Source organism: Camarhynchus parvulus, chromosome Z, assembly GCF_901933205.1.
Source record: "Camarhynchus parvulus chromosome Z, STF_HiC, whole genome shotgun sequence".
Lineage (NCBI taxonomy): Eukaryota > Metazoa > Chordata > Aves > Passeriformes > Thraupidae > Camarhynchus > Camarhynchus parvulus.
The window spans coordinates 43,337,082-43,359,307 of NC_044601.1; the positions used below are offsets into that span (position 1 = coordinate 43,337,082).

General features: G+C 39.1%; 1 protein-coding gene across 3 annotated transcripts in view; it reads left to right on the top strand.

The window, feature by feature from the left end:
- The window catches only part of RFX3 (regulatory factor X3), a 108,161-nt gene extending 100,870 nt beyond the window's left edge, over window positions 1-7,291 (top strand). For all 3 annotated transcript variants that reach the window (XM_030969075.1, XM_030969074.1, XM_030969076.1), the window contains one exon: window positions 425-7,291. In XM_030969075.1, the coding sequence (XP_030824935.1) occupies window positions 425-663 (239 nt within the window). In that variant the 3' untranslated portion in view covers window positions 664-7,291. The remainder of the gene's footprint in view (window positions 1-424) is intronic.
- The last annotated feature ends 14,935 nt before the right edge of the window (window positions 7,292-22,226 follow it).

The window sequence follows — 22,226 nt, forward strand, 5'->3', positions numbered from 1 at the left end:
AGTGATTTGGGGTGATTTGACCTCAGAACTCAACTAGTGAATATAAGAAAGTTTGTCAAAATTTGGGGTCAAGTGACCACAACGCTCCTCGCCTCAGTTTCCCTATCTGTACCTAAAAGTAACAACTCTTATTCATCATGTTTAGGAAATTAGACATTTTCCAGTAGGAAGTTAACATTGTTTGTTAGACCTTTTGAGATTCCAGGTTTTTTTTCCACATCAAATGTGTGTAGCTCAAATGATGAAACCTGAATCTGTTTATCTATTTGAGATAACAGTTGACTTCTTTTCCATCAAAATTTTAATTTTTGGTTTATGCTTTATCAGATTGCTCCCCTGTATTTCAACTAATACTTTCAAAATAAAGAGCCTTGTATTAGAAACTTCTCCTTTGTGGTAGTTACATGCTGGTTTCTTTGTGCAGATGAGGGCAGCGAAGTTGAAAGTGAAATAGATGAAGAGCTGGATGAAAGTGGAGAGCCACAAGCTAAGAGGGAGAAAACTGAGCTAAACCAGGCATTCCAGGTGGGCTGCATGCAGCCAGTGCTTGAGAGTGGAGTACAGCAGAACCTCCTGAACCCAATTCATAATGAGCACATTGTTGCAACTACTCAGACTATCAGACAATGCAGTGCTACTGGAAATACATATACTGCAGTCTAATGTGAAATTTCCCCTGGCCTCCGACACACGCCCCATTGCATTAGCTGTTTAGGTTTAAATATGAAAAAGAAAAAAAAAAGAGAATAAGTCCGAAGGTTGACTGTTGTCAAATGTAACTGTTCCGATCATTATTTTGTTGGAGTTGTTAAATGGAATGGGTGTACGTATTTTGCCAGGTCTGTTTAGAAACAAATTTTTGTAAACGAAATCATTTTACTTTGGCCACTCAATATGAAGAGGTTCCTTTGTATCAAATGCAAGGAAGATTTTTGCAAAGTTTAATGTTAATGTTTTGTCCTCTTATAATAATTTAATTTTTTTTCATAGATTTAAAAATATTTTAATGTTAATTATTAGTTATTATGCTGATTTCATATAGATAGGTTTTTAATTAGATGCACTTCTGTGAAATATCAAAAGAACTGTTTTCTTTGATTTACACTGGAGGCATACTTATTTGACAGCAGATGTATCAAATTTGTTATAAAAGGTGCTTTTCATCGTACTACGAGAAGACACTATTTTGATAAAATTGTGAGTATTCAGGGGGATTTTTTGTAATAATGCTGGAGGGTTGAGAAGATCTCCTCATTTCTTCCTCTGAGGAAGAAGCTGTTTAAAGACAGAATTGTATCAGAATGTGGTAATCTGTATGGCATAAATATACCTAATTATCTGAACATGATGTAAACAATGCAAGCTTCATTTAAAATCAACAGTTTCAGATATTATTTGCATACCAGTTCCTCTGTTTTGAAGACTACTGATTCTATATGTGAGGCCACTGAACTGATGCTTTTGATTGTTCAGTGGCACTGTAGTTGTTAGAAACTGAAGCTAAAAAAGAAGTGACTTGATTATTGTTAATTTTAAGTGTATGTGCTACTTATGCTGAACTGGACATACAGGAAAACATTCCATTTGGATGACTTTCTTCTATTCCAGGTCTTTTCCTACTAGTGGTTCAATCTGCTGCTCTTAGAAAAGATGATTTATAGAATGCAAGGAATGTAGCAACCTGCATCATTTTCCTTTCAAAAACATTTCCTTGTTGTTAAAGTGGATTTAAATTTTTACAAAAATTAGACAAGGCAGTGTAACTGGCACACCTCACTTGTACCTATTCCCAATTGTGTAGAATTTGAATAGGTGGCTAGATGGACCATTGCCATTTAAGAATGTACATCAGGGATCATTGTACCTCGGCTATTACATGGTGCCTTAAACAGAACTGAAGCTAAGACTTAGTACTTTTTGTTATTCTTAACTCATAAATTAATTCAACAAGGTGTGCCTGTCATTTTCAAATTCCCTAAGAAGTAAGGACAGGTTACACAGCCTTCAAAAGAATAAAAGGATTTTTTTATTATTAAATAATTTTAATATCCCTCTTAGAATGACAATAGACCTATTTTTTCTCGTTTCTAGCTGGATTTCACTTTAATAGAAATAAAATTTGCTTGGGAATTTGGAAAGCAAAACTAGCTTTAATACCAACTTCAAATGTCAAAATAGATTGACCATAGTCCCAAGCATGATTATATATTTTCTAAACCCTTGCCTACTTTTAATTTTAAAAACTAAAAAGAAATAAATGAGCAGGTACATAATGCAGTGCATGTTTTCAATTTCTATATTTTGTGGTGTATCAGCCAGATATTACATTTTAATGGTTAAATAATATCAGTTTATAGAGACCATATTAATTGACATTAAAGAACTCAAGTTTTTCTTCAAAAACATTTCATTATGCAGACACATGAATTTACTACACTAAAGTAATAGAATTAAATAAGGAAAAAAATCCAAAAAGTGAATGAGAACACAAAAAGATCAACTTTATAGGAAAGACTGTGTAAAAAAAAATAGGATTCTTTTATTCTGGTTTATCTAGTGTGTCTGGAAATGACTTTAAAGTCATATATACCAAATGGGAGAAGAGCATGTAAAATGGAAGTGTATTTATAGCAAACAAGTTTGTTGCTAGAGTTTACATATGCTCCAAATACAGCTGCACATAAACTAAAATGTCCTAACATTACTGGTGCACAAAGAAAAATTTTAATTCCTTTGCAGAATTGTGAACCCATCCAGCTCATTCTGTGTAGGCATAATTCCTACTAATGTCAGTAGATGGCTTTTGCCTCAGCAAAAAGTAAAAGTGACATTTATATTCATTATTTCTAAACTCATAAATGCACTGAATCTCATTATAGATTTTGTTGTCACATATATCGCTCAGTGTGTCCTGATTTTTCCTTAGAAATCAGCACATATGTACCCTTCACCAAAAATGCTAAAACTAAGCTGTGATAAATATTTACTCCCCTTCATTGTGCATTATAAGATGTTTACAAGTAAAATAAAGTGAAATAATTCAACTTTTTTTTCATTTTCAGCTTTTTTTTAATACTGTAGTAGTTGTTTTAATTTTTGTGTTTGTTTGTGTTTTCTTATTCTTTCTTGGTTTAATGTTGAATTTGTTGTTGCTGAGAAAAGAGTACAATTGTAAAAGATAAATCTAGATTGCTAAATATAGTGGGACTTGAGTATCTTTCATTGTTATCTTTCCACTCCACTCAGTTGTTAAATGTCATCAAGTGAAAAACAAAACTGAACAAATATCTGAATACAAAAAATGGAATGTATTTCATAGGTTCTAAAAACAATGAATTTTCAAAACAAATTGGAACTTTCACAGGTTCAGAAAACTGACTGGAGTCTGTATTCTTGCTCTTAAATTCTAAAGATTTTACCAAGTTTTTTTAGAGCAACTATCTTACTATGTTGTAAACTTACATATTTGGGGGTCTTTTGTTTTGTTCTTACTGAAATTTCAATCAAATGCTTAGATAAAACATTTTGCACACCCTTGCTGTTTAATAGCTGGGTTTTAGTCCTTGTTGAAGTAGAGAGATGCGAATACCTCAGTGTGTATTCTGTAATGTGTAGCGTGCGGCTGCATTGCCACACCAGCTCTGACGTCACTGGTCAGTGCTATGGAGAGGTGTAGCGTGTGTCCACAGGGTAGACATTATGAGAGTTGACATGATTTATGTGTTTTATCTAATCTTGAAATGGAATCCAGAATAATTATTTTAGAGGCATTTCCCCCATTAGCACAAAATAGCACAGTGAACACTGTGGGGGAAGAGGTCTTGTTGAACTACTTTTTCAAAGCACAGGGCCCAATTTTCAAAAGTTTTATATACGTTAAAGTGTTTTGTTACATTTTCATCTTTCTTGTGCTAAATCAGTTTTAAAGCATATTTTTTATTTTTTTCAGGTTTTTGTTTTTTTGGTTTTTTTTTGCTTGTACTGTAGTATGCTCAAAGCACCTTCATTTTTTAAAAGTTCCATAAAAATTTGGAAAATAGATGTTAAATTGTTTGCCTATAAAATGATGATTTTAAAGGCATTACTGCCTTTAGTTCAAAAAAATAGGAAAATTAAGTTCTGTCATTCAGGAATGCATAGGTCTATATATAAATTTAATTTAAAGCAAGGTATTTTTAAATATCTGAAACACTTTTTGTTTTATCTTGATTTCCTTAGGAGAAATGATCTGATATCTTTATCATTCTCACCAACGGACATCTGCACTGTTTAGAAAAAATCCATGTTAGAGATGCACTGCAATCCAATTTAATTCAGAATGCTTTTATAAAACAAAAGCAACCACTGAGAGCCATAAATGTGCTGACAAAAACCCCAGATTTATTAGTAATATAAGTATACAACAATAATTTCAGAGTTCAAAGTACAAATCTGAGAGAGCAAGATGAATTTCTGAAAATTGGGCCCTTGTCACACTAACAGGACATGCTCTTTGTATACGGTTTAAAGCAAATTGATACATGGAATTCTAGTATCTCTGCTAATTTGTTTGGTGATATAACACTGACAATAAAAACTGGAATAGAAGCATAAACACACAGTGCTTAGTTCTAGTACTAGGAAATTAATTTGATATGATGCCTTGCATTAACCCTTTGAGCATTGTAAGTAACATGGTGGGAACAAAGATTTTTAGATAATTTAACTAGTTCACTGAGCATATACTTTGAAATAGCTTATAGTGTTGTAAATCTTTTTTTACTTATGTCTAAAGTAAATACTTGCATACAATATGGGGATGTTTTTTTATTAATAGGGGCCTCAGTAGATGTAGGCAAAATATTCATTGCCATTTATATGTACTGTGTAATATAGAACAGTACTTCAGCTCCCTGGTTTTCATAACTGCATATATATATATATACAAAGAAAATCAAACATGATTCTACAGATAGGAAGTTGTCTACTTTAAGATTCCTTTAGAAGATAAAGGTTTAGAAAATATATTCAGCTATTTTGAAAATTTCCTCAGATAGATTAGTATTGGATTACTCTGGTACTGTAAAAGAGAAATCTTTAGGATTAAAAGAAGGTTTAGTAATAATAAATTTTGCAGAATATTTGAGGTGTTTGCATTGAAATTTTTGGCAGTGTTTGTGAGAAACAGGAACAAAAAGTGCACAATTACGTTAATATTCCTTTTAAAACTCAGTCACTGCAATAATGACTAGCTAGAAGATGAAGGTATTTTATTAAATTTCACATACAAGGGTACAGTTTGGATGGCCCTTCTTGAATGTCAGAATTTTAACAGCAACCTAGAAATTGCACGAGCAAATAATTTTAAAAGCCCCTTTGTTCTTCAATTTACTGCTTACAGGAACAAGGGAACAAGTGTAGCAGCAAGTAAAGATTCTTTTAACTTAGAGATACTGATGCCACCTTACTAAGTGAGAAGACAGTACACTTTCTGCTGGTTCCTTGCAATATCAGTCAGCAAACACTAAAGCAGCTGTACTTATTTAAGTCTAGCTGAGGGCAAAGAAAAAGGGTATCATTTAAAGTTATTTAAGGGAATTACGTCAGTAGTATAGTGCAAGTAAGTTGTAAACATTTTTAGTCAGTTAATGCAAATTAATGCATAATTAATTAACATAAATGCAATACTCAAAGGGTTTTAATTTAACAACTTTTTTTATTCATAATTTACTGTAAATGCTTCTGAGTTTGCATGCCTTGATCATTGCTGCTAGTGATTTTATGTGCCAGTAGACCTGAGTTTAATTTACCAGTTTAACTAAGAAATAGTAAAAGCCACTTACAAAGTGACTGCCTAGTGTTTGTTTGAAGTAAAATATGCCTTAGTTTGAAAACTATCATTTTAACTCTTGTTTTATTCTGATTTTCTTCTCCTTTTCCTGTTGAAAAAAATAAATTGGCATTTTGGGATTGGAAGCCCTGAGTAGTTAAATATTTGGTAAGAATTGTTCTTGGAGATTGCTCATTAAGGCTGAAATTCACTGTAGAAAACAAGGCCCAGAAAAAGCCTATGGGCATCAAATGAGCCTCACTTAACACTAATTGAGGAAGATGTTCTTTGTATGTTCTTAAGCACTTTCTTGGTTATGGTGCAAACATCTTACAGGAATTTTCAGTTCTAGATTAATTTTACTCTGAAATAATAAATGTTTTTTAGGAGGAATTTAGACTTCAGAGGAGCAACCTTGAATGGATTGGGTTTTAACAGGAACTCAGTTCAATTCTTTTTGACTCACTGATGCCAGCAAAAGCTTTTTACACAAAGACTATTTAATGGATTCCCCAAGTAAAGTTTCCTTCCATACAACATTAAAGTGACTGCCTTGTATTTAAACATTAAATACCCATTTTAAAGTAACCTAGTTAAGCAACTTAAAATATGTTGGGAAAATATCACTTTTGTACCAAAGCAAGTTGCCCATTTCCACTCATACCCACTGAAAATTTGGATTTACAGTTAATAACCAATGAGGCTGTTAAAGAAACTTTGAGTGCCTTTCAAAAACTTGGAAAATTGTGCCTGAGGTGGTAAACTTTAATTAGGTTAATTCTAGAGCTACCAATCAGTAATTTTATCATCACTCAGGGCTTTCTTACCTTCTAGGAAACTTCCCTTGTTGCATTTATTTTATACTGTATTTTTTTTTAAGTGCCATCATTTAAATTTCACTTAGTAAGTGGCAGATTACATTATCCAGTCCCACACCACAGAAACATCATAACACTAGGACATATTCAAATTCTTATTTTCCAGTTGACTGAATATATTATGTAAATGAGGTAAGCAACTTTTTGTAGATTGTATGTGTGAGATAATGTAATGTTCTTTTCCAGTTTTTGGGCTACAGTTGAATATACTTTTTAATTATTTAAAGAAGACATCTTTACAGAATAACGTGATGGTTTTTTTTGTATAATGTATTTGATTTTGTAAATACGTATTTCCTGATGTGATTTTGTGACAAATGCTAAATCTTTTAGTATATAATGTCCTCTCAAAACTGGCAGGAGCTAAATAATAGTTTGTTGGCAATTTGTATTGTGTACTGTACAATAACTGGGGACCTTTTATAATTATAAAAATATATATTAACTTTTAGTGTGTTGTATAAAAAAATGACTGGAACATACTAAAGACAGTAGGATTTTTCTGAATATTTCAGACTTGAACTCAGGCTAGCTTTCTTGTGTTTTTCAAAACAAAATTGTGTCTTGTCTTTTAAAATCAATAAATTTGTTTTCTTGTTACAAACATACCTGAATGGCTTCAGTTCTTGTATAGCTGTTTTGGACTGTTGTACTGTTGATTTTGAGAGAAAAATTACTGCATTTACATTTTAGAAATAAGACCACTTTTTTTTTTTTTTTTAATTTAACAACAACAGAACTAAGTAAGAAGTGTGTCTCAGATGGCAAAAAAACCAAGTATTTTGAATCACAGAACTGCTAGGGTTGGAAGGAACCTCTGAAGATCATCTAATCCAGCCCACCCTGCCAAGGCAGGATCACCTAGGAAGTGTCAGTTCAACTGAGTTGCTGTCATATTTCCAGTAAATAGAGACTGTAATGTACTTATTCATTTCAATGTTAACAGTAATTTCCCATTACAGATTTATGTAGTTAACAGCTAACAGTGAGAGGCATGCAGACTCTGGCCTCCAGGAATTAGTGGTGTCAGTTTGGTACCAGCAGAACCTATGTCTGCAATTTTTGCTGTAAATATTCTGCAATGTGGTAATGTGATAGATGTTTTGACAATTTCACAAAACATAGCTGAAAGGCTAATCTTGCCCTGTTCATATATTCTGTGGGTCTCAAGTATGTGTTGCAGGCACCATATATATTTCATATAAAGAAATGCTGAATTTTATTTTAATGTGGAGGACCCACCAAGTAGTAGATGCTAGAACATATCAAATAACTATCAGATACCAAGATTAAAACAGGTATTTCACACAGAACTGTGGTAAAGGTAGAAGAGTTGCACCCTAAAGCTTACTTTTCTCAGGATGTTCAGCCATAAATTATGGTCCAGTCATTGCCTATTCTTTAATTTCAAATGAAGACCAAAAGCTTAGTATAGTACAGTATCGGTCCCTGCATTGCATAGCACCTTACTAGACTACAACTACACCAGTGACCCGCTGCAGCTAAAGAGTCGGGAAATTGTCAAGGTTGGAACAAACATTCACGGTCACCCAGTCCAACTGTCTGCTCAGCACTACCGTTGTCACCCATAAACCACCAAACCACATCACCAGACCCAGATGCCTCTTGAACACCTCCAGGGGTAGTCACTTTACCACCTCTGTGGGCAAACTGTTCCAATCTCTGACCACCCTAACAGTGAAAAAAAAAGTCTAATACCTGAATCTCCCGTGTCTCAGCTTAAGGTAATTTCCTTTTGTCTTCTCACTGCAAGCACAGCAGGAGATCAACCCTTACCTCACTGCAGCCTCTCTTCAGGAAGATGTTGAGAGCATTGAGGTCCACCCTAAGCCTCCTCAAGACTAAATAAACCCAACTGTCACAAGTGTTCCTCTGTGACATGTCCTAAAGCTTTCACAAGCTATGTTGCCATTCTGTGGATACATTCCAAGAATTCAGTGTCTTTTTTTAAGTGAGGAGCCCAAAACTGAGCACAGAATTTGAGGGGTGACCTCACCAGTGCCCAGTACAGGGGGACAATCCCTTCCCTGCTCCTGCTGGCACACTATTGCTGGCACAGGCCAGGATGCCATTGGCCTTCTTGGCCACCTGGGCACTGCTGGCTCATGTTCAGCTGCTGTCACCAGCACCCCCAGGTCCTTTTCCTGGGGCAGCTTTGCAGCCACTCTGCCCCAGCCTGTGGCACTGCCTGGGGTTGGTGTGACCCAAGGGCAGGACCCAGCACTGGGCCTTGCTGAACCTCACACCACTGGGCTCAGCCCATGATCCAGCCTGTCCAGACCCCTCTGCAGAGCCTTCCTGCCCTCCAGCAGACCAGCACTCCCACCCAGCTTGGTGTCACCTGTGAATTGACTGAGGGGACACTCAATTGCAACACCAAGATAATTGATAAAGATGTTAAACATGACAAAAAGAGCCCTGGGAAACACCATTGGTGACTGGCCACAAGCTTGATTTAGTTCCATTCACCACCACTCTCTGGGCCCGACCATCCTGGTAGTTTTTTTACCCATCGAACAGTCCACTCATCCAAGCCACAAGCAGTTTTCCTAGGAGGATCCTGTGGGAGATGGGGTCAAATGCATTTACTCAAATTCAGACAGACAACACCCACAGCCTTCCCCTACTAAGCAGGTTGCTTTGTCATAGAAGGAGATCAGGTTGGTCAAGCAGGACCTGCCTTTTGTAAATCCATGTTTGCTGGGATTGATCCCCTGGTTGCCCTGCATGTGCCGTGTAATGGGCTTCATGCATCTCTTCCACAGCCTTGCCCAGAACTGAGGTAACTACAGCCCTGCAGGATCATCCTTCCAGCTGTTCTTGCAGATGGGCACTACATTTGCTGATTTCCATTCTTCTGGAACTTTTACAGTAACCAGGACTGTAGATAGATGATTGACAGTAGTTTGGCAAGGTGTTTTACCAGTTCCCTCATTACTCTGGGGGGATCTCACCAGCACCCATAGACTTTTGAGTGTCTAATTGGCACAGCAGGTCACTAACCATTTCCACCTGCATTGTGGGGGCTTCACTCATCTGCCCATCATCAATTTCCAGTTCTGGTAATTTCTCAAGCTGGGTATCCCAAGGACAAGTGGGAATGAAATTAAGACCAAGGCAAAGAAGGCACTAAACACCTCTGCCTTTTTCTCATTCCCTGTTACTCACTACACTGGCCTCTGCATTCCACGAATGAAGAAGACACTCTGTGACCCTCCTTTTGCTATTCACTGTATTTATACAAGCCTTTTTTGCTGTCTTTAACTGCTGTGGCCAAATCAGGTTCTAGTAGGACTTTGACCCCTCTAATCTCCTCCCCGTATAATCTTGCAACATCCTTACAGTCCTCCCAAGTTATCTGACCCTCCTCCCAGAGATGATAGATTCTCTTTTTTTCCCCAAGTTCTCTTTAACCAGTCTTTTTTCCTGGTGGCTTGTTTTTCTAGACAAGGGGACAGCCTGATCCTGAATATTTAATAATTCCTTTTTAAAGCACATCCAGCCTTCCGGGACTCCTTTGTCCTTCAGGACTACTCCAAAGAGACTCTGTCAATCAATGTCCTAAACAGGCCAAAGTCTGCTAGATAGAAGTCCAAGGTGGAAGTTCTGCTGGTGCCCCTCCTTACTCCACCCAGTACTGAAAACTCTAATATTTCATGGTCTCTCCACCCAAGACAGCCACCAACCACCGCATCGCATCACCCACTAGTCCTTCTTTGCTCGTTGTCATGGTTTAAGCCCAGACAGCTGCCAAGCCCCAAGCAGACACTTGCTCACTCCCACACCAGTGGGATCAGGAGAGAATGGGAAGGATAAATGCCAGGAAACTTGTGGGCTGAGATAAAGACAGTTTAATAGGGAAAGCAAAAGCCATGCACAATCCAAGCAGAGGCACTTACATTCTAAGCATGATGCCACGTGGTCTGGAATATCCCTTTGGTCAGTTTGGGTCACCTGTCCTGGCTCTGTCTCCTCCCAGCCTGCCAAGCACCCCCAGTCCCCTCCCCAGTGTGGCTGTACCAAAAGCAGAAAAGGCCTTGGCTCTGTGCAAGCCCTGCTCAGCAATAACAAAAACATCTCTGTATTATCAATCTGAGTTCGGCACAAATCCAAAACACAGCCCCATAGCAACCATTATGAAGAAAGTTAACTCTACCCCTGCCAAAACGAGCACATACACCAAAAAAAACAGGTCTAGGAGGGCATCTCCTCTGGTAGGCTCTTTCATCAGCTGTTCAAGAAGTTCTCTTCCACACAGTTCAAGAACCCCCCAGTCTGCTTCGTCTCTGCTGTGTTCTATTTCTAGCAGACATTTGGCAAGCTGAAGTCATACACACATAAAAGGGCAACCGGAGACTTCTGGCAGCCACTTGAAGAACACCTCATCTGCCTGTTCGTCCTGGTTGGGTGGTCTGTAACAGACTCCCAACATGACACCTGCCCTGCTGATCTTCCCCCTGTCTTACCACAGGCACTCAACCTTGTAATCTTCATCATAATCATCAGTTTTAATACAATCAAATCACTTCCTAAGAGTGCTATTCTGTGTTTACAGAATACTCCTAATTGGTTTGCTAATTGAGTCGAGGCTTCATTTTCTAGCATGTGCCTTGCTGAGGCTAAATAGGCTTTTCTCTGACACATACATGGGAAAGTAATGTGTAGAGGGACATCGTCCCGAGAGGGATCACACACCAACGAACTCCTGAAAGAGCCAACAGCCTACATTTCTTAGCTCTTTTCTACTGACAGTGCTACCAGGAAGACCCTGCAAAATTCAACCTCTCTTGCTGTTCATGTTAATTGAACTGATTTTATTATGAAAGTTTCATTCACAGTAACACAGATCCACAGATCCAGAGCTCTAAGTGTGAAGTACAGGTAAAATGTAGGAGAAACTTGAAAATACTAGGTATTGTAAGAAAAAGGAAGTGTAAGAAAGGTAATAAATTACTTCTATTACTTCTATAAGGTAATTTTCTGCACAATGTTATTGTCAAATAAGTAAGATACATTCTACATCTAGTTATTTTAAGTGTATTTAATTTGAATTACCTAAAGCATTCCCTTTAATTATGTAAAATCACATAGAGCCTGCAACAATCCAGTGTGCATCGATTGTTTAATTCTGTATCAAGGTCTATGCCAAAAACCACATGAAATATAAGCCAGTTATTTTTCCACAAAAGCATCTGACCAAGGTAAGTAACAAGAAGAAACCTTGATCTATTTTTGGCACTGTTAAAGTATGCTAGAGAGAGTTTTTATTCTGACTTTGCTGGTCTCATTCAAAATTTTGCTAAATCCCATTATAATGTACTTCCCCAGTACATTAACTAACCTAACATGTCAGACTTTCCTGTTCAAAAACCAAAACAACCCCTTATTGACTGAAATATGCTACTGCTGACATTTTATTCTAAATATTTTATAAGCAGAACTGTTCTAGTAAAGAGTGACTCTGTGTATAGGCATTTGCCACGAGCACACTGTACACAAGATCTGCTGCTGCTTTTATGATCAGAGTTCATGGCAGATGTAGTTGGTCGGTACTTATCTAGTAACCTACTTGTTAGTCAAACAGACACATTTTCAGAGCTCTAGATGGAAGAGGTATTAAAAAACTGCTGTCTCAATGCTCTGCAGCTGGATGTTACCTTTCCCCACAATAAGTGATGTCCTGGCAGAGGGAGTCAGAAAGAGCTGAGAAAGCTGCAATAGCAACATGCTGAAGTAAGGATCACGGATTGTGTCATTGCAACACAGGCATTGAATTTACCGGTCCATGTGAGTGACAAGGTGACTGTTTCTCAGAACAGTAGCAATCACTTCATCAATTTCCCTGGTCTGCAATGGTTTGCAATGCCCAAGAAAAATTTAGATTTCCCTTCTTCCTCCAGGTTTCACCCAAGAAAATCAAACAGCCAAAATCAAAAGTTGCAATTATTAAAATTGCAAGAAAATGGGACAGCCCAAGTCATCACCACATAAATGACCACATTACCTTCCTGTGAACTTCTTGGTGGACTATTTTGTGTGTCTTTGGGAAGCATAATTCTTCTACCTGTACACTTTACCTCCATCCACTTATTATGGCAAATTCAAATCCATGCTCTATTACACCAACAGGTAAACAAAAAAACCTTGGTTTTGGATGTTTCTGCTGACAAACTGGGCAGAATAACTAACAATATCTATGTTGAGTAATGCACCCCAATCAAGCTTTTTTGTCTTTTTCCTATTAAAGAGAATTTAATTGATTTAAATTTCTTTAAAGTATGGGTGGACTTTTTGTTAAAAATAAAAAAGTGGTCAAATCAGTAATCCATTGTAGACAAATCCTGTTGTGATGTCTGATGGGGAAGGAAGTGGTCTCATTTAACACTGCCAGATCTGATACCTTTAAACCCACTAAGCAGGATTGTATCTGCTGTTGCTCTTGACTTGAAAGGCAATGGGGCTCTGCAGAGACAACAGTCCAGCTGGGGAAGACTGTTACATTCAAGCCCAATTCTGTGTTACAGCACAGGGTACATATAGTAGCAGGCAAACTCCAGAATGGGAAATCCATTATTCAGAAGGCTAAACAATTGCTTTGTTAAGCTATACTGTATTATATTATACTATCCCAAAACTATACTTTACTACTCTATACGAAACTAAAGAAAAACCCATTACCCCTTACAGGCAGTCACGACACAGCTTTGATCTAACTGGTCAATCAACCCAAACAACCATCACCAGTGGCCAGTTAAGAAATCTCTCTTTGGTAAACAATCTCCATAACACATTCCACATGTGCCAAACAACAGGAGCAGCAAATAGAGATAAGAATTGTTTTCTTTCTCTGAGCTTCTTACTGCCTTCCCCAGGGAATATCCTGGGAATGTTGTGCCTGCTGCTCTCTGTGAAGAGAGCTGCGGCCCCAGGTATACCTGTGGAACAAGTGCTGGTAGATCTGTTTTAGCCTTCATTGTCAAAGCAGCAGCTCAACAATAATGTTTAATAGAGCATATTGCTGCACCTCTAGACTTAAATTTGGTTTTAAGTATCAAATATTTGATTTACCAAGAGATACTGAAAATCTAGTGCTTATAGAATTAGTGAGAAGCTCATTGGTAGCATTAACTCGATACTGCAGATACTGCTGACTCGGCTGATGGCCAATGAAAGACAAAACTGAATTAAATCTGGTTTCCTATTACTTCCACAGATCAGTCTTGAAACCAAAATGGTGCACACACAAGAAGGCATTCACAACCAGGGAGCAATTTCAGGTGAGCAACATCTTGTAGAGGGTTTACAGTCAAATTTTGATGGAATTCACTGCATGAGGGATATCGTAGTGACTTGTTTGAGCAATAACCCTTGTAGTTATTTCCTCACATTCTTGAATAACACCATAGTTTAAAGAGACTGATGGAAATCTGGATAGGAAAATCATTGGAAATTACAAAGGCAGAATATAAATTGATCATTACTTGGGTTTTGGTCTTTTTGAGGTTTTTTTTTTTGCTGATTCACCTAACAATTCAACATGTGCATTAAAGACTAAAAGGAAGGATCAAAATTTCCTGTTCTCAGTATTTCAAGTTCATACTACCTGTTGTTGTTCAAACTTTCAGGAATACAGGTGGGTTTTTCCAGACACATTGTCCTCTTATTTGGTTTGATAATTAAAACTAATTTATGCCTTCAGAAAACATATTTGCCCAGTGTATGTTTGATAAAGGGCTGCAACACAGAAATTATCTCAGAACTCTTCCCTGCATGTCCCCATTCCCCCCTTCCTTCCTCAAAACCACATATATTTGGTTCAGGAAGCAAGCTTGCTACCTTATACTCACAGTTGCAGCTAAAAATTAGAGTGCACTGGAGCCACAGGCATATAGCTGTTTAGTGGTTTAATGGTGGGGCCTGAGGTTGGAACCAAGGCTGCAAGTTGAAGCTGAGGCAGTAAAAGCAGCAACAGCCATTGCCTGAAGTTGGCCTCTTCTGTGGGACACTGTTTGTGTTTTATGCTCATGAGAAGCTGCCAAGGACTAGGTGGTCAGTGTTACACTTCTACTGAGGTGAGGTAGTCATCCAGTAAAGATCCTGGTAAAAAAAAAGATACTCCTCTGTCTCCTTGTACATTGAAAAAAACCTACCCTCCAAACTAGCCTTGCCACCATCTTTTTCAGAGCATTGTGAGCATGATCCTGCCTGTTGCTCCATTTTATTACTGGTGTGTCATCAGGTTCTCACATCTAGGAGAGGTAAACTCTATCTGCATGTCACTTTCCTGCTTATCCACTGGATTTCTACAACTCTTAGCTGGCATTTGCCCTGTATTTCAGCTACCTGTAGATACCTTCTTCTGTGCTAAACAAATGCAGTGTTGCCTTACCTGTATTTATTCAACCTTTCGTTTCAAGAATGAATTTGACAGCCCAGAAATCTCTGTTATTTGGACTAGGTGTTAATTAAGAGGCTATGGAATTGGGTTTGGGTTTAAGTAATCCTGCTGGGTGCTGAAGTACTGACTGTGTGCAGTGCGCTCTGCACCTGATGGCACATGCACATCCTTGTTCCTCTTTCATACAGGGGTAACATCAAATTCCCTCACAGGAATAATCAAGAACTTATTGTTATAGATGAACCCTCTCAGTCATCAGTGCAAACAGAGGTTCAGCAAAGTGTGCCACATCTCTACATTTTGTGGCTAAAGAAGCTCAAAGGAACAATTGTCGGATGAACCATTCTCTGTGTAGCAGGAGATCGTCACTTTGAACAACCACACAATCCTTTGAATGCATTCAGGGTGGATACATCTGCTTCCTTTCCATACAGGATAGCCCAAGTAACCATTGAGTCCACAGATTACTGACATACATACTACAAAATGTCTGGAAACACAGCTGAGGCCAACTTAAAATCCACACAGTACTTAAACCCAAGAGCACTTCTCAAAGATTGATTAATTAACCTTCATAGTGTATTTTCGGCACAGAGACGTATATGCTAAATTAATTAACAGAGGTTTGGGTTTTGTTTTGGTTTTGGGTTTTTTTTCCCTTTTCCACGACGGGGCGGGGCTGGCACTACCTAACTCTCAACAAAAACCATACAATCCCAGCAAAACTTCTATAGCAAAACAGCGACACCCACTGCTGGACATCACAGTTGCACCCTTATGCTCCTCGAAAATAAAGCGAAGGTGAAAACGCCAGGGAGGGGAAAGCTGAACTCCTGAGGGGCTCCCGAACATTCTCCCTTGCATCGCTGCCACGAACTTCAGGTTGCGGTCTCAACACAGGGCTGCCCTCAAGGGCCGTGGTCATTCAGCAGGGAAACACGGACGGAGGGAGGAAGGGTGTCACGGTGTCACCACCTCCTCGCCTCGCGTGCCCCGCTGCCTCCCCTGGGTGCAGCGACACAGACGGGGGGACGAGCAGGGGGCGCGGGATCACAACCGTGCTCTCTTCGCACCCGCAGCGTTGAAGCGTGAGGATGCTCCTCGCTAGGGAGGAGCTGCCGGCGGGACTGCAGCTCGCCAGCCCCGGCCAGAACGTCCTGCAGCTGGACAGAGGGGTGCGCAGACGTGACTGTGACACTTGGATAAGTAACGAAGCTCCCCGACTTTTCCTGCCGCGGGCGCCGACCAGGGCGGGCTCCGCACCCCGCTCGGCTCGGGAAGCAGCTGATCCCTAAGCGCCCCGGGCGCTTCTTGCTGACGGCTCGGCGGGAAGAGGTGCTGTGGCTCACAGGCTGTCAGCACTGCGCGCAACCCCGCTGCGGTGCGAGAGGCTCCCGCCGTCTTCCCTCGCCTTCCCCAAGTGCCGGCGGTGGCCCCTAAGCGGGGCCGGGGGGCGCGGGGCCGCGTCTCCCGCGGTGGGCGGCGGCTTGGGGCTCGGCCCCTGCGCCGGGGGACGCCGAGCTGGCCGGACCGGGGTCACTTCAGCCCTTGAAGCCCGTGTCTGTGCGAGCGGCTTTCCTCGGGTGCGGGTCTTGGTGCTGCTGGCGAAGATCAAGCTGGCACTCGGGCGGAGGGTCAGGCCGGGAGCCGCTGGGAGCGCGACGCTGCCCCGGCACGGCTGTCCCGGCTAGCGGCAGCGGGGCAGCGCTTCTCGGCTGCAGGGAGCTACTCCGTCGGGGAAAGGTACAGATTGGTGGGTTACGGTCGTTTCTTCTCCCTCTTTTGAGTTTGTAACTTAAGGCAGGGATGGTCAGAAGAGGTCTTTCCCCCTTAGCTGAAGGACAGGGTCTTCTCTTGCTATGAAGCCAAATGGGAGAGAGAAAATAACCAGCTGGAAAGGGAAGGAAGAAATGGAAGCCAGTCTGTAGGTGTATGAACATAACTACGTTTGTTTTTCTGCTCCTGCTGGTAGTTGGACTGCTGTGCTGAGACGGCAGCAGAACACAGCAGTGTCTTGGGATGCACTGTGCTGCTGGGAAAGTCCAGGTTGGTCCACCAGACGGTACTGCTTAGCCCTGAAGTAATTTATCTCGGGCTCTGCTATTTGTGGGTAGGCTGGCTTAAGATGCAGAAGTGATGTCTGCATGGACATCTTTACTGACTTTCTTGAAAGCAATCTTTCAAATACGTGTCTTTACAGGGTAGTAGCACAGCTGAAAATTTAAAATAAAACCAACTGCTTGAATCTAGGTGGGGGGAAGATGGTGAATAAAACCCCCAGCTGAAACTGGTGTATGTACAGAAAGTAGTTAGTGAGGTGGATGAATGAGACCAATCTGGAACTGTTCTAGACATGCAGTGCTTGTTGTGGCTTTGGTTTTTCAAAATGGATCTCAGTAACTTCTGAAAGGATTGATGGAATAGATATTTTACTTGTGCTGACTTGTGCTTGGTTTTTGGTCAGCAATGTAAATGAATCAGAATTAGTACTGGCATATGGACTTGGGTTTTCAGTCATCTAACGTGTCACCTAAGAAGGCATGAGTGACCTTAACTGACCACCTGCATTGTATTACTTAGAAGACGGATCTGTAGTTACTATTCTCTTGGTATTTCCTTTTATACACATTCTTGCATGTGAAAGACCTGCTGGAAGCAGAGAGAAATTCAAAGTTAACCATGTCTTGCTTTGGAGAATTTTTTTATATTAATGTAAGGGCTCCCATAGGACACAACTGAAAACTTTGATGCTATAGTGTGGGTATATTGAGTTTTTTATGTCCAGCAACACTGGGCTTTAGTTTAATAAAACATTTGTAAGTTTTGGGTGAGGGTGCATTGGTGTGTCATTGTTGCTAAAAGAGAGGAATATTGCAAACCTGTTTTGAGGTACAGGCTGTCTTCTTTTTTCTTTTCCTTTCATAAGAAGATGTTCAAGTTATGCCCTATCAGACCCTATGGGTAATACAAAACTTTTTAATGGTATCTGGTAGTTCAGCAACTTGATGCTTGAATACTTTGTGTGTTAGGTAAGAGAAGAAAGTCTGCAAATAGCTAGATGGTGCAGCCTATTATTAATACTGCTAATGTACTAGTAGGTGAGAAAACACAAACATTAGTAAGATCATTCTAATACACAGATACTAGTACTGGAAAAACACACTACATATGTTAGATATATGTTATTTAAGCAATAAAAGGAATTGACATAATTTGAAATCTTGACTTTTTTTCCCCCTCCCTGCTTCAAATTGAAATGATGAAAATTACTTTACTTTCAAACTTCCTACCTAAATATATGTCCCCAAACTACGTATTGGATAAGTCTGGAAAAAAAATTAATAGTTGGACTCAATGATCTTAGAGCTCTTTTCCAACCTAAATGATTTTGTCATTCAAGTAACAAAACCAAACAAAATGAAAAAAAAATTCTAGCTTTCAAAACCATCTTCTTTCTTTACCAATATGAAAATATTTTCTGGAAAATATTTTTGTAGAGAATAAAGCATGCACTTTTTATGTGTGTTTTCAAGTGATAAAATACTCCTGGTCAAACTGTCCAGTCAAAAATTAATCCAAGTTCAGATCCATCAGGACTGGATGCTGTTACAGCACTCAGTTTATCTGTAGTTTTTATACTTTGTGTATCACTACTGCATTTGTCTGATTCTTTTGTGTTATTGTCTGTAATTTAATAATTGTAATTAAGGATAGAGCTAACTAGGAATGTAGACTACATTGCATTGCATAATACACAGTATACAGTTCATTACTGGTACTCAGAGTGATTTTAAAGTCTAACAAGTGAGTGGCTGCTGGACTTTGTGCTCCTTGCTTGCAGTTGTTTGTTAGAATTCCACCAGCTCAGGCCTTAAACACTTACCCATGCAACCATGGGGATGCATGCTGGGGCAATACAGGGTCTAAAATCAAGGGATGTGAGTACAACCACTCTGTTACCCAGACAGGAATGCTGATGCAGTAGAATTTCTCCTTAGGTGGAATAACTGGCTCCTGCAAAGATGGACAAATACAAGATATTAAAACACAGAAAAAGGTGTCATTATGCTTTATCAGACAATGGACCTGTTTCAGGTGTGGGACAGTACACAGCAAGAATTGCCACAATGCAGTATTCATATATGTGGAGAAAGAAGAAACACTTTACGTTCTCAAGTACAGGTGCCTCAGGCAGCAGGTGAGTATACTTCTGAGTGTGGTGCAGAGGGACCGGCTCGGAGCTGGAGCTGCACTGGTTTGGGAGGAGTATCCATCAGGAAAACCATGGATTCTGGTGAGCTGTGAAGCCAAGGAGAGCTGCAGACTCTTGTGCCTCTTGAGGCCTCTTGTGGAGGAGAGGCATTGTCAATAAGACAGGTGATCACTTGGCCTGAATTACTGTCTGGGACAGTTCATGACCAGTGATTTGGAAATGCAGATGTAATCATCAAAACAACTCCTGAAAGGTAGGCAGCTGCTACTGAGAGGACTTGAACCTTCAGTCAAAATATTTTAATGGGTGCTGAACAGAAGAAATCCTGCTCTTTGACACAGTGCATTGCTTTGGGGTGTGATACTAAAAGTGTAATTTATAGCTGGTTTATGGAATGATCATAACAGAATTGCAAAAGTAAATATAGTGGTAAAAATAGTGAGCACTTCTCAGAAGAAAGTAGAAAATTCTTCTCCAGGGAGTGTTCCCAGAAGGCCAAGAGAAAATCCAGACCTGCAACCCACTTGGATCTAAGGAAGCTTAAGAACAGATAGCAGAGAGTCCTAAGTTGCAAATACAGTAGTGTGGTGGCTTCTCCAGAGCTGCTAGGCTTCTTGGATTCCCTATCCTGTAAATTGGTACATAAACTGATCTTGGTGGTCTTAAACTGAGACTGGTGAAGTTATTGAAAGGTTCAGACTTTGGCATATGGTACAGCTCTAATTCAGTTATACTGTTGCTTAATTGCTCTGAAATTAGCTGCAGTTTGTCTGAAGTTTTTTTTTCCACCTTATCTAACAAAATAAGCTTTCTTGAATACACTTACAAGCACAGAATCCTTCGAATCTTGTAGTGGTTTTGGTTTCTTCTGTTGATTTATTACTGTATTTTTTTGTCCCTTACAAGTATCAAGGATATAAATGCATCAGGATTTAAGCTTCTAAAAACACATCCAGCTTTGCTGTACCTAGCAGAACTAGATAACATTGTGCTCAGTATGGCAATTTTAATATGAAACAAAGTTTAGATCTGTTGAAGCTGAAAAGAAGAACTAACGGCTAACAGCTGCAGAACCCATATATTTCTGCATTAAAGTGCAAGTTCTGGACAAAAGCCTATTACACTAGCTCTTCACTCATTATTTGTTTTGCCTGAGGTTACTAGGAAACAAAATCCCTGATACCTTTGAAAGGTATTAGGAAAGGGTTATTAGCTGTTACTAGTAGTTTGAAGTGAGGGGGGCGGGGGGTGGGGGGAGAAAGTAGTATTTTTCTGATTCTGCAGATATTTTGACAAAATTCAACAGCAGCCTAAAATATAATGCATTTTTTCTCTCTAGTTATACACAAAGCAAACTCACCAATGCCTAGGTAAGCTGCTTTTGCAAACTGTCTTTTTATTTAAAGGACATGGATAGAATGGTCTAGAAGAAACCAGAAGAGTAGTCCTTAGTTTTCTTTTGAAAAGTGAATAAACAGTCTTTCTTGAAATACTGATTTTTTTTTTCTTTCCCCTTATCTTCCATGTAAGAGTATCTGCAGTCATCTTCTTAGTTGTAAATGACAAACCTAAAAACTGGGAGGGTGGCAGATTAGTTTCTCTTCATCTATTTACAGTTGAAAAAAGGTTAGGAAATCTGTAATAAATGTGTGTTTTGGTCCTTATATGTGTTAGGTCAAGTCAAGATATGGAGTAAAATTTGGGCATTATATATGCAAGAAAGACTATTTTTTTAGATTGTTGGTGTCTTCATTTATGGAAGGTGATGAATTTTGTAAGAGTTAGTAAATTAGTGAAAGCCCCAGGGAAAGTCTGCTGTATCTTATCACATATTTATATTATTACTTGTATTTCTTTATGATCCTTCACATCTTCCTTGGGACCTGCCTCTCTGAGGTTTATAATTTTGAATGAGTCAGGCACAAATCCTCATCCTACAAAAATGTATACTAATAATTTTTCTGCTGTGGTTTATTGCCATTAACTTCAGTTGCCATATACCTGGAAGGTGCATGGGTGGCATTACACTTGCATGTGTTTATATGATTACGTTATTTTGTGTCGAAAGCAAATGGCAACTCTTTAATACAGATATCTGGAAAGCAAACCATCAGTGCTGAGGTTATGATGATCTGATAATTTCAGTCTTGTTGCTGTTATGGTTGAAATCTAAAGGATCAGAAGTCATGTATCATCACAACTCTTTCTTCGCTGTTTTATGGTAGCTCATTCTCTTCAAGTTTTATTCACATAAAACTATAGTTGAAATGTAATGATATTCTCAGATGGGTGTGGAATGGAATTAGCAAAAATAAAGTAAAAATAAATATCTCCATAATTAGAAAAGGAGTGTGGCCTTCTCTCTGCAAATCTGGTAACTTTACACCAGGCTCATGCCCTCCAAGATTTTTTTGTATAACAAAGGAGGAGCACTGACTCATTAAATGTCAAGTTGAGTAGACAGGAACAGTGTAAAATCAATTTTCAAATAGCAGTATGAGGTTTTGCAGGAGTTATAACTAGATACAATAAAGTGGCTGAGGTGCCTAACTGCTGGTGGTTGTTGTTGGAGCGGTTTTAGGTAACACTGTGCTTTGGGGGTCTCTCAATATTAAAAATTCACCGAAAGGGCTACATTTCCAATTTTACCAAGAAGGAAGCAAGGCAAATAAGTATACTACTGCATGGCAAACAAGTTATTCAAAATAAAAGGAAAAATCCTGCTCTAAATCACACTAGAATGATTAGTGAAAGATAAAAGCCCTCTTGCAGCATCCGAAGGAAGCATTTCTAGTGCATGTAGCTGGAAGAGGTGGTACTTGAAATTACATCTTTGACAGTAAATACTGCCCTCCTTCACTTTCAGAAATGTATTTTCTGGTGCTCAATGAAGCATTGCTAGTTGTA